This window comes from Tachysurus fulvidraco, chromosome 18, assembly GCF_022655615.1.
Source record: "Tachysurus fulvidraco isolate hzauxx_2018 chromosome 18, HZAU_PFXX_2.0, whole genome shotgun sequence".
Taxonomy (NCBI): domain Eukaryota; kingdom Metazoa; phylum Chordata; class Actinopteri; order Siluriformes; family Bagridae; genus Tachysurus; species Tachysurus fulvidraco.
The window spans coordinates 12,116,466-12,130,381 of NC_062535.1; the positions used below are offsets into that span (position 1 = coordinate 12,116,466).

Genomic DNA, 13,916 nt, shown 5'->3' on the forward strand with positions numbered 1-13,916 from the left:
AGTTGTATTTAATGTAGTGGAACCACAGAAAGCAGTAAGCTCCTCATGTCGGTCTCTCACCAGCTATACATGACCTGGAAAGCACAAACTTACTGACTGGTACGTTTCTGACATGAACGTTAAATAAAGGGCTCCTCGGAGCGTCGACGTACCAGCCGTTAATGTTAAATAACAACACTGATCGAATCTGATTGGTGTTACGTTTCTATAAGAAGGATATTCCCCAACATTAAATGTAACTATACTTTAAATGTATATATATAAAAAAAAACATTATATACACTTATGGACATGATGTTATGAGGAAGTATCTATCTATTTCAGGAGGATAAATGAAGTCATTGACTGTTAGAATCCTACAGTATAACAGCAGTATTCCTTAAGTTCTTTGTTGTAGATGTGAATAAATGAAGTGAAAGAATAAAGATGCCAGTGTAGACATACAGGTATTCTTTTATTCAGGTGTATAACAGTGGGCGGAGTCTGCACTACTCCTCCACCATTGGCGGTGGAGAAAGCCTGAGGCTGAGGTTTTCACTGTGGTAGATGTTTCCTGTTCCTGCGTGAGCGGGGTTCAGCAGGCCGGCCCTCTCGCTGCCGTGGGATTGCGTGAGTTCTGTAAGGATCGCCAACTGGAATATGACAAAAAAAAACAATAACATAAAAATACATAAAATGATTAATTTTGAAAGTAAAAGCAGCTGAATGAATGTCTACCTCAGTCCTGAGGAAAAGAACAGTAAGTATCAGTTTCAAAGTCAGTATCGTTTCACTTTTACACGTGTGCTTTTTTTTTAACCCATGTACTTTACATTAAATAAGCAAATTAGTTTGGTCTCTCTGCAAAATCTAGTAGCTTAGTGGAGGGATGTGGTAGCTTAGTGGTTAAGGTGTTGGGCTACTGATCGGGGGGTCATGGGTTCGAACCCCAGGTCCACCAAGCTGTCACTGCTGGGCCCCTGAGCAAGGCCCTTAACTGTCAGTTGCAAGTCACTCTGGATAAGTGTATGCTAAACGCTGTAAATGTAAAAATCTGCCATTGCACTGTTTACAATCTGTGTTTTGTCACCGCCATTAATCCATAACAGTATTAATTACACTGGAAGCTAACATGGACAAGGACTCATACACACATTAATGCATAAAGTTCCCAAAGATTCTTTGGTGGTTTCCTGGTTTTGAAACTGCTTCTACTTGGTATCTTGTCTGAAATAATAAGATATTAATCATTTTTTCCCTCATTATATCTTTCTAATTCAAGAACTCTATTGTCTGTCTCTCTTCCCCTCTGTTTATACCCTTCACATCTCACCTTCTTGTACACACTCCAATCTCAGCCATCTTTTCTTCCTCTAATTAACAAGAATAGACGTTATTATTTGTTAGATTGAGATGACGAAGTGAAATATAAACCTGAACATATTTTTCTTCTATTCCAAATATTTTGGTTTTATCGATCGGAACCCGAGTCAGATAAAGAAGCGGGTCTGTAGTGTGTCGCGGAGGACGGCTCGTCTCCCACGACACCACCGCGACACGGCGTTAGAACAGGAGAGATAATCCTGCTACAGTAACTGTGTGCAGGTCGGTATATCAGCAGTTGGAGTTTGGTGGGTGGACGTGAAAAATTATATAACTACATATATTTTTTAAAATCTGTAACGATCGCACATTTCTATAGTCAATAACTAAAGGAACGTAGTGGAAGATCACAGACCAAATTATTGCCCTGTTCATAGACCTTTGTTTTTTAACAAAGTGTTTCAGCCACCCATTGGAGGTCACACATGGGCTCGTGATTGAAGGTTGTGAGTTCAAATCCCAAGACCACCAATCGTCTACTGCACAGTTGTTTTATTAAGATAACCTTAAATGATTATGAGTATGATGTAGAGAGACTACCAAGTGCTGTGAATGTAAAATGTAAATGTGCATTATTCTGTATAAGCTCTAGACACTGTTATGTGTACTCAAAGCCCAACAAGCATGTCAGAGTCGCTGGGGTCACATTTTAAAGCAATTCTGGTGTTTGAAGTGACTGATGCCCTGATGCCACTTGATTTTAAGCATTGCTTTCATAATTGAGAGAGAGAGAGAGAGAGAGAGAGAGAGACAGAGAGAGAGAGAGAGAGAGAGAGAGAGAGAGACAGAGAATGCATATAGATATAACGAGAAGTATATGAAATATTAAAATGACGTACTACACGTAGTATATGGATAATGTATAATATATAGTTTTTTACTCTGTGTGTGTGTGTGTGTGTGTGTGTGTGTGTGTGTGTGTGTGTGTGTGTGTGTGTGTGTGTGTCCCTCTCCCTCCTTTCTCTCCCTTTCTCTCTCTGGACACTGAGCTGACGGGTCACTGAGTAGCTCAATACGAAGAAGGACAGATTGCCAGGAGAATCCATTTCTACTCTCCATTAGTAAGCACTCTCTCCTTCTTATCTTCTAATCTTTCTTTCTTTGTTCCCACTCAGTTCTCGCTTACTGTCTTCTTTATTCCCTCACTCTCCACCCTCTCAACACTCCTCTCTCATTCTGCCTCCATACATCTTTCCTGTCTGCTCTTTATTTTCTCTCTCTCTCTCTCTCTCTCTCTCTCTCTCTCTCTCTCTCTCTCTCTCTCTCTCTCTCTCTCACACACACACACACACTTAGAAGAGCACTGCCCTTATTATGATTCAAAAGACACATTTCAACTGTTCATACACACCACCTCAGTATATTCTACTGATCTTTGTGACAGAGAGACATGCATCTTTTACTGGACAGAGATTTACTAAGGCCAAACCTGCGTACACACTTCAGGAGAGTAAAGCATGCTGAGGTCATGTCAGTCTACTACAGTGTACTGAGGTCATGTCAGTCTACTACAGTGTACTGAGGTCATGTCAGTCTACTACAGTGTACTGAGGTCACACACAGTCTACTACAGTGTACTGAGGTCACACACAGTCTACTACAGTGTACTGAGGTCACACACAGTCTACTACAGTGTACTGAGGTCACACACAGTCTACTACAGTGTACTGAGGTCACACACAGTCTACTACAGTGTACTGAGGTCATGTCAGTCTACTACAGTGTACTGAGGTCACACACAGTCTACTACAGTGTACTGAGGTCACACACAGTCTACTACAGTGTACTGAGGTCACACACAGTCTACTACAGTGTACTGAGGTCACACACAGTCTACTACAGTGTACTGAGGTCATGTCAGTCTACTACAGTGTACTGAGGTCACACACAGTCTACTACAGTGTACTGAGGTCACACACAGTCTACTACAGTGTACTGAGGTCACACACAGTCTACTACAGTGTACTGAGGTCACACACAGTCTACTACAGTGTACTGAGGTCATGTCAGTCTACTACAGTGTACTGAGGTCATGTCAGTCTACTACAGTGTACTGAGGTCACACACAGTCTACTACAGTGTACTGAGGTCACACACAGTCTACTACAGTGTACTGAGGTCACACACAGTCTACTACAGTGTACTGAGGTCACACACAGTCTACTACAGTGTACTGAGGTCACACACAGTCTACTACAGTGTACTGAGGTCACACACAGTCTACTACAGTGTACTGAGGTCATGTCAGTCTACTACAGTGTACTGAGGTCACACACAGTCTACTACAGTGTACTGAGGTCACACACAGTCTACTACAGTGTACTGAGGTCATGTCAGTCTACTACAGTGTACTGAGGTTACACACAGTCTACTACAGTGTACTGAGGTCATGTCAGTCTACTACAGTGTACTGAGGTCACACACAGTCTACTACAGTGTACTGAGGTCACACACAGTCTACTACAGTGTACTGAGGTCACACACAGTCTACTACAGTGTACTGAGGTCACACACAGTCTACTACAGTGTACTGAGGTCACACACAGTCTACTACAGTGTACTGAGGTCACACACAGTCTACTACAGTGTACTGAGGTCACACACAGTCTACTACAGTGTACTGAGGTCACACACAGTCTACTACAGTGTACTGAGGTCATGTCAGTCTACTACAGTGTACTGAGGTCACACACAGTCTACTACAGTGTACTGAGGTCACACACAGTCTACTACAGTGTACTGAGGTCATGTCAGTCTACTACAGTGTACTGAGGTCACACACAGTCTACTACAGTGTACTGAGGTCACACACAGTCTACTACAGTGTACTGAGGTCACACACAGTCTACTACAGTGTACTGAGGTCACACACAGTCTACTACAGTGTACTGAGGTCACACACAGTCTACTACAGTGTACTGAGGTCATGTCAGTCTACTACAGTGTACTGAGGTCACACACAGTCTACTACAGTGTACTGAGGTCACACACAGTCTACTACAGTGTACTGAGGTCATGTCAGTCTACTACAGTGTACTGAGGTCACACACAGTCTACTACAGTGTACTGAGGTCATGTCAGTCTACTACAGTGTACTGAGGTCACACACAGTCTACTACAGTGTACTGAGGTCACACACAGTCTACTACAGTGTACTGAGGTCACACACAGTCTACTACAGTGTACTGAGGTTACACACAGTCTACTACAGTGTACTGAGGTCACACACAGTCTACTACAGTGTACTGAGGTCACACACAGTCTACTACAGTGTACTGAGGTCATGTCAGTCTACTACAGTGTACTGAGGTCACACACAGTCTACTACAGTGTACTGAGGTCACACACAGTCTACTACAGTGTACTGAGGTCACACACAGTCTACTACAGTGTACTGAGGTCATGTCAGTCTACTACAGTGTACTGAGGTCACATACAGTCTACTACAGTGTACTGAGGTCACACACAGTCTACTACAGTGTACTGAGGTCATGTCAGTCTACTACAGTGTACTGAGGTCACACACAGTCTACTACAGTGTACTGAGGTCACACACAGTCTACTACAGTGTACTGAGGTCATGTCAGTCTACTACAGTGTACTGAGGTCACACACAGTCTACTACAGTGTACTGAGGTCACACACAGTCTACTACAGTGTACTGAGGTCACACACAGTCTACTACAGTGTACTGAGGTCACACACAGTCTACTACAGTGTACTGAGGTCACACACAGTCTACTACAGTGTACTGAGGTCACACACAGTCTACTACAGTGTACTGAGGTCATGTCAGTCTACTACAGTGTACTGAGGTCACACACAGTCTACTACAGTGTACTGAGGTCACACACAGTCTACTACAGTGTACTGAGGTCATGTCAGTCTACTACAGTGTACTGAGGTCACACACAGTCTACTACAGTGTACTGAGGTCACACACAGTCTACTACAGTGTACTGAGGTCACACACAGTCTACTACAGTGTACTGAGGTCACACACAGTCTACTACAGTGTACTGAGGTCACACACAGTCTACTACAGTGTACTGAGGTCACACACAGTCTACTACAGTGTACTGAGGTCACACACAGTCTACTACAGTGTACTGAGGTCACACACAGTCTACTACAGTGTACTGAGGTCACACACAGTCTACTACAGTGTACTGAGGTCACACACAGTCTACTACAGTGTACTGAGGTCACACACAGTCTACTACAGTGTACTGAGGTCATGTCAGTCTACTACAGTGTACTGAGGTCATGTCAGTCTACTACAGTGTACTGAGGTCACATACAGTCTACTACAGTGTACTGAGGTCACACACAGTCTACTACAGTGTACTGAGGTCATGTCAGTCTACTACAGTGTACTGAGGTCATGTCAGTCTACTACAGTGTACTGAGGTCACACACAGTCTACTACAGTGTACTGAGGTCACACACAGTCTACTACAGTGTACTGAGGTCATGTCAGTCTACTACAGTGTACTGAGGTCACATACAGTCTACTACAGTGTACTGAGGTCACACACAGTCTACTACAGTGTACTGAGGTCATGTCAGTCTACTACAGTGTACTGAGGTCATGTCAGTCTACTACAGTGTACTGAGGTCACACACAGTCTACTACAGTGTACTGAGGTCATGTCAGTCTACTACAGTGCACTGAGGTCACACACAGTCTACTACAGTGTACTGAGGTCACACACAGTCTACTACAGTGTACTGAGGTCACACACAGTCTACTACAGTGTACTGAGGTCATGTCAGTCTACTACAGTGTACTGAGGTCACACACAGTCTACTACAGTGTACTGAGGTCACACACAGTCTACTACAGTGTACTGAGGTCACACACAGTCTACTACAGTGTACTGAGGTCACACACAGTCTACTACAGTGTACTGAGGTCACACACAGTCTACTACAGTGTACTGAGGTCATGTCAGTCTACTACAGTGTACTGAGGTCATGTCAGTCTACTACAGTGTACTGAGGTCACACACAGTCTACTACAGTGTACTGAGGTCACACACAGTCTACTACAGTGTACTGAGGTCACACACAGTCTACTACAGTGTACTGAGGTCACACACAGTCTACTACAGTGTACTGAGGTCATGTCAGTCTACTACAGTGTACTGAGGTCACACACAGTCTACTACAGTGTACTGAGGTCACACACAGTCTACTACAGTGTACTGAGGTCACACACAGTCTACTACAGTGTACTAAGGTCACACACAGTCTACTACAGTGTACTGAGGTTACACTTTCTTCCTGAACTACAGAACAATTAAATACACTTAATACACACACACACACGTACACAATTATGCTGACATTAGTGTGTGATTAAGACAAGTGTGTTTTGGCAGGCCTTCTAATTAATACCCTTAACAGTAATACAGTACATTTAAACAGAAACACATCCACAGTGCTAAAAACACACACACAGGAGAGCTGCAACTGTCCTCCACACAGAGACACAGGACACAGTCCAATGACTCTGTCTCTCACCAACCAAACACACACACACACACACAAACACACAAACACACACACACACAAACACACACACACACACAAACACACACACACACACAAACACACACACACACACACACACACACACACACACACACACACACACACACACACACACACACACACACACACACACACACACACACACACCCCTTTGGCCTTTTTTTCTTATTTACTCATCAGTTGAACTCATTTACAGTTTAATTAAAGACCTGGAAACTAGGCTGTGCAGTGGTGCTTAATCTATTAATTAAGCAAAAGGGTAAGGATGGGATTTGACCACACAACCTCTGGACACTAGCACAAACACCTGAACCGCTAAGTTAACACTTCCCCTATTTTCATTAAAGAAAATGAATTTTCATTCCTTTCAACTGCCCTCAGTATTTTGTGATGAACACACTGAAGCTGAATCACTGCACTGAAATCCTTCAGCTGACACTTTCTGAGTTCTCCGTCCTTACAAAAGGTGAATATTGTCCTGATATTACAATCCATTTCAACTGACTGTTTACATACTAAATGCTCTTATAAAGTTATTCAAGTGAGACTTCCAGACAAGAGAACACCACTCAAGGCCTTCTCCATGTTCCACTTAAAGAAAAACGTATTAGATATGTTTCATATTGAAATATGTGCTTAGCGAATCTAGCAGGATTAGCACAGTTGTGTTGATCCTGGTATCTAGCGTGAGTGTATGAAGAGGAGGTGGGAGTGCTGGACAACACATGTGCCGTGGCATCACTCCGTTTAGGCAGAGATGAAATGAGTTCTAAATCCCACTCTATCAGCAGGCAGGTGGCATTGTGGGTAATAAAGAAAACTAAGTAAAGCAAAGGGCCTGTGGTAGCCCAGTGGTTAAGGTGTTGGGCTACCAATCAGAAGGTTGTGAGTTCGATCCCAGGTCCACCAAGCTGCCACTGTTGGGCCCTAGATCAAGGCCCTTAACCCTCGATTGCTCAGCTGTATAAAAATGAGATAAAGTAAGTCGCTCTGGATATAAGGGCGTCTGCTAAACGCTGTAAATGAAAACCAAAGTGAACCCAAACCAGCAGTTCACTAACGAAGGTAAAAATTTAATGATGAAGATCGATACGCAAGTTATTCAGCTTTTTTCCTTCCACGTTCGCCAACGTATAGCCATCTTGTGTTTATCTGGTCAACAAGCGTTTTGAACATAACACCACAAACCATCGGTGAGGAAAAAGTTGAGGGAAAATAATGACAGCAATCCTTTAAAATCTGACATTGATAAATATCATTAATTCTCTACAAATCTGTTCTGCTCTGTAAAATCAGCAGGCCATTACTGTTCATTTGCACCGCCTTTGTTCTATAAACACACTCAGATCTCACTTATCGGTCTTTTAATAAAATTCCCACCAGGCATTTTAGAGAGATTTGGAAACGCTCTGTATTTGGGTGTGTATGTTAATGAAAGACAGTCAGCTGTAAATTACCAAGTATTTGAATGTAACCCTCATTAAATATAATCCTAGTGACATCTTCAAAACTCCTTTAAGGTCCAAGTGCATATATCGCTGTAGGCATAAACCAATCAATCACAGTGAAGCCTGATAAACAGAAGTGGAAAATATTTTTGCCTTACTGCTATGCCAAAAACATGTATTATTAATAATAAAAAAGGAGCAGAAAATCTTCCATCAGCTGAAGTGTTTGTTCAGATGTGCAGGCAGAACGTCCTGCTCTCTGTTTATACTGCTTATGTATGCAGAAGAGGAGGGATAGCGCTTTCCTCCGAGTGTGTTATGTTGCCCTGTGGCACTGCGTGAGCAGCAGCGTGAAAAGATGCTCTCGGCTTAGCGTGTTACAGAGGAAGCCCGTGTTAACCTTCAAGCTCCGGTTTGAAGAAAATCCTCATTTAGGGAAAAAAGAAGGAAAAAAAAAAGATATGAACTGATATAAATATGCTGAAGGTGACAGAGGGCTGGAATGAGGGAACATTCCTCTCAATTTTTGTTAGCTCAGGAAAAGCAATTAATTTTCATTTCTTTCAGTTGCACTCTGTCTCGTGTGATGAATACGCTGAAGCTGAATCATTACCCTGAAATCCATTAGCGCGGCTGTCGTGAAGCAACTCGGGCAAATATTGAACTCAGAAGTTCTCTGTCCTCTCAAAGGTGAGCATCGTTTGACTGATACACTGATATCTCAGCGAGTCTGTGAATCCATAATATAATGTTATAAACGACATTAATATCATGTTAACAATAAAACCTAACAACAGTAGCAACGATGGAGGAGCTTTATGCTTTGGCTTTTTTATATGAATATCAATACAGCAGCTCATTTGATAGCATGTTCCGCGCTTTGACAAACATTCCATCCATCCGTCCATCCATCCGTCCATCCGTCCATTCTCTACAGCTCTTGTCCTACTAGGACAGGGGTGGCCAACCCGCGGCTCCCGAGCCGCATGCTGCTCTTTGCCCGGTTTCATGCGGCTCTTACGTTCTATAAAGTTTGTATTTGTGTCTTTTTAATATGCGTGTTCGCTTTACTTGAGTTCAATATGGTATTTTTGTCAAACGCGCATGTGAGTGGGATGAAAATACCTCAAAGATTCCCGGTAGGAGAAAGATCATTTGAGTAAACAATGTGTGTCAAGTTCGCCCTCAAAATGGCATGATGTGGCTCTTTGCGGTAACACAGTAAAAAAATGTGGTCTCTGATTGGTTGGACACCCAACCAATGGTCTCTTGGACACCCCTGTACTAGGTCAAGGAGAACCTGGAGTCAATCCCATAATATTCAGGGGGTATCCTGGTGAAAAATGTCACTACATGAAAGGGCTGAGTGTTCAGGCGATTTAGAGATGACGATCAACCAAGAGCGCATGTTTCTGGACGGGACGAGGAGAAAAGGGAACCAGGAGAAGACCCACTGAGGCACGAGGAAGAACATGCAAACTCCAGGCTAAATCTATACTAGTTAGCAAGGCTTTGTCTTAACCAGCTGTTCATAACCTGGGGGTCAGCAGCGGGGTTAAACTTGGAGTGTATAAAAGCCTTGCCTAATGCCACCACCTACCGTTAACATGATAACTAATTAAGTGTTGATTGAAAGAAGTCACCTGGGCTTAAATTCCTGGTTTATAGCCATAACTGCTGGGCTGCTGATTAGACATGGGGTAGTTTTGTCGCTCAGGTGCATGAAATACTGTTTAGTAGAGCAGTATATGAGTTAAAGACATCTACTGAAAATATGAATGACCAGTGCATTTAACCAACTGAGACAGATGCACTGTTTGTGTATCCAACTCACGTACAACAAGCTGTGAATTTGTTATCATGCACTTTTACTTTCCACTCACACACACACACACACACACACACACACACACACCTTCATACATACTGAAAAACAGATGTTTGGAGTACAGTAACACAGGTAAACACACAGGGCAATGAACTCCCTATATAGCAGCGGTAAAGCAGATCGTAGAAATTCTATAGGAGTTTCTTGAATGACAAAAGTCTTGTGTAAACACTTATACTAACACTTATACAAAAGTAAACACTTATACCAACACTTATACAAAAGTAAACACTTATACTAACACTTAGACAAAAGTAAACACTTATACTAACAATTTACATACAAACCTGTTTGTGTGCAGGTTGATAAATGAGGCCGTGTTTGTGCTGAAAGATTTGATGATGCAACTTTCTGATCATAAGGCATCAAGATAGTCTACGACTGATTCTATATGTGGAAGTGTATTTGTGTACACACACACAAATGGGCACACACACACACACACACACACACACACACACACACACACACACACACACACACACACACACACACACACACACACACACACACAGAGAGCTAAGCAAAAGAATGTCTCAGTTTTGGAACTTAGTGTAAAACATCTTTAAAGAGAGCGTTCCTACTGTATTACTGCACACACAGCCAAAGGATAACACACACACACACACACACACTCACACTCACACACACACACACACACACACACACACACACACACACACACACACACACACACACACACACATACACACACACACACACATACACACACACACACACACACACACAGCCAAAGGATAACACACACACACACAAACACTCACACACACTCACACACACACACAGGATCACACCCCCCCAAAAGGATCACACTCACACACACACTCACACACACACACACACACACACACACACACACACACACACACACACACACTCACACACACTCACACACACACACACACACAGGATCACACCCCCCCAAAAGGATCACACTCACACACACACACACACACACACACACACACACACACACACACACACACACACACACACACACACACAGGATCACCCCCTCCAAAAGGATCACACTCACACACACAGGATCACCCCCCCCCCCAAAAGGATCACTCTCACACACACACACACACACACACAGGATCACCCCCCCAAAAAGGATCTCACACACACACGCGCGCACACACACATACACATACACAGGATCACCCCCCCAAAAGGATCACACTCACACACACACACACACACACACCCCACACACTCTCCCATGTGATAGAAATAGAATATGATTTAGATCTTGCTATAAAAGAAAGCACGTGTGTGTTTGGAGAAGTGTAAACACACCAAATTTCATTTGATTTTAATCAATGAAATCAATGAATTATTAATCTCGTCAATGCAACATTAATGCTTCTATAGAATCTGTAATGAGAAGTGGTGCTTCTATATTACGTTTTTATTTGTCCAGAATAATAACAAAAATATCTTTCTAAACAACTGGCTCAAAATATCCGACTTATAATATTCTATACACCAAACACTGGATAATACTAGAGTTCAGTGCTAAACCTGTACGCTAGCCTCATACTACACAATATGTTATACCTATAAAGCTAGACGTGTAATCCTAACTTATTCTGACTATCATGCTGCCTTCCATTTTCAATGAAGATTGAGAAAAGTTGATTGTATCCTATCCATGTGACACCACACACATAACACTAGGCTCAAAACCTCAACACTAGATCCAAAACACTGGACTAGTGATCTAACCTCATAACACTAGACTCTAACATTACACCCATATCACTACATATATATTCATTCATTCATTCATTTTTTACCGCTTATCCAAACTACCTCGGGTCACGGGTCATAAGTTAGGGAGCCTGTGCCTATCACAGGCGTCATCGGGCATCAAGGCAGGATACACCCTGGACAGAGTGCCAACCCATCGCAGGGCACACACACACACACACACACACACACACATTCACTACATATATATCATTACCCATAATGCTGGAGTTGTAACACAATTCTTCTAACACAAATCTTGTAATGCTAGACCCACAGAATCAGACCCTAGACAGACAGTAGTGTCATTAACACTACACTAACACCATCATTACAGCAAAGTGCTTTTAACACAAAACCCATATTGCTGGTCATGTAACACTAAAATCGTATCACAGAACCCGTAAAACTACACATGTAACGCTAAAGTCACAACACAAAACTCAACATGCTTGACATGTAATACTACACAAAACTCGTAATGCTAGACATACGGTATAACACTAAAGCAGAGCTCGCGAGTGTCACACATTAAAGTGACAGTCACTCATTTGGGTCTTTTCTCACACTCTCCTGCCACACATCGTATTTCTCACGCAGCAAAATGTTTTGACTATTTATCATATATTTAATAAGCCGCAGCGCCCAAAATGTATCTGTCCGCACCGCTGTCTCTATGGAACCGGGCAGGAATCAAGCGCGTCTCACCTGGAGTTCTTAGTCGAGCCTGACACTTATCAGCTAATCAAAAAAAAAAAAGCGGCTACACAATAACCAATCAGAAAATAGCAGCACTATTGTATCTGGGTAAGATTTAATACGACAACCAATGAAAAAAAAAGCAGATCCTGGAATTGTTCAGCATCGTCCTCGTTCACCCACAGAGAAAACCACTGGAGCTGCGAGCGTCACTTTGAGCACAGAGTAAGTCATGATCTCCTGTTTTAATGCCACAACAAATTCGCAATATATCAAATTTAAAATATGTCACTCTCGCCTGTCTTCAAATCTTCCTGCTAAAGCTGTAACACGAGACCAGAGATGTAGAACATTTCACAAAATTCGTAATGCTATGAGCCTAAAATAATAACACTAAACTTGTAATGCTTTACTTCTGACACCCAGTTAAACGACACACATAAGAATAATCTCATAAAATTAAACTCATTACACTAAACACGTAACACTAGATTTTAAACCTTAGACATGCAGCTCGCTTGTAGACGTGTAAACCGATGCTGGTAATGAGGTCTTTAGTGTGAGCCTTAAAGCTGTAGAAAAATAACACTTACAATTTAAAAAGTCTCGTTCGGCTCTGACCGTTCATATAACATCTTATAGACACATCGCAAACCAGAAAACTTGTAACTCAAGGGTCTTTAATTAGACCACTAACACTAGCCTCTAACACTCTACACTACGCAATACAATAAGACTAAACCCTCAAACTAGAACTTAACACAACTCCCAGTCAGTCAGATAAAAAAAAGGAATAAATCTGTCCATATCAGGAACATAGTAGATTTGATCCAATCAGGTCAGACGTACTATATATACAAACGTGACAGAAAACAAATGAGGAACGGTGAGAAGGAAGAAGTAACACAAAGGAAGAGGACAGACCGGAAGCTTGTATATCTGTGTGTGTGTGTGTGTGTGTGTGTGTGTGTGTGTGTGTGTCTTTGATCTATCACTGCTTTGATGGAGTGAAGCAGTATATTTAGTGTGTTATGCAATACACTCTCAGGACAGAGAGAGCGATAGGCAGAGGTTTGCATCATTATTCTGTGCATTGTGATGTGCTTAAGAAGAGACGACATGAAGAACGGCATCCTATCAAATCCTTACAGACAGCACGCGTGGTGTAGAGGAACAAAGACCATTCT

At 42.4% G+C, this 13,916-nt stretch overlaps 1 protein-coding gene across 8 annotated transcripts in view; it reads right to left on the reverse strand.

Annotated features, from left to right (window-relative positions):
• Positions 1-435: 435 nt before the first annotated feature.
• vps8 (VPS8 subunit of CORVET complex) overlaps positions 436-13,916 on the reverse strand; it is a 100,725-nt gene continuing 87,244 nt past the window's right edge. For 4 of the 8 annotated variants that reach the window (XM_047803132.1, XM_047803131.1, XM_047803130.1 and 1 more), the window contains 2 exons: positions 13,879-13,914; positions 436-632 (listed from right to left, as the gene is read on the reverse strand). In XM_047803132.1, coding sequence (XP_047659088.1) covers positions 489-632; positions 13,879-13,914 — 180 coding nt within the window. In that variant the 3' untranslated portion in view covers positions 436-488. The remainder of the gene's footprint in view (positions 633-13,878; positions 13,915-13,916) is intronic. The other 4 variants (XM_047803135.1, XM_047803134.1, XM_047803133.1 and 1 more) reach the window with 1 other exon arrangement.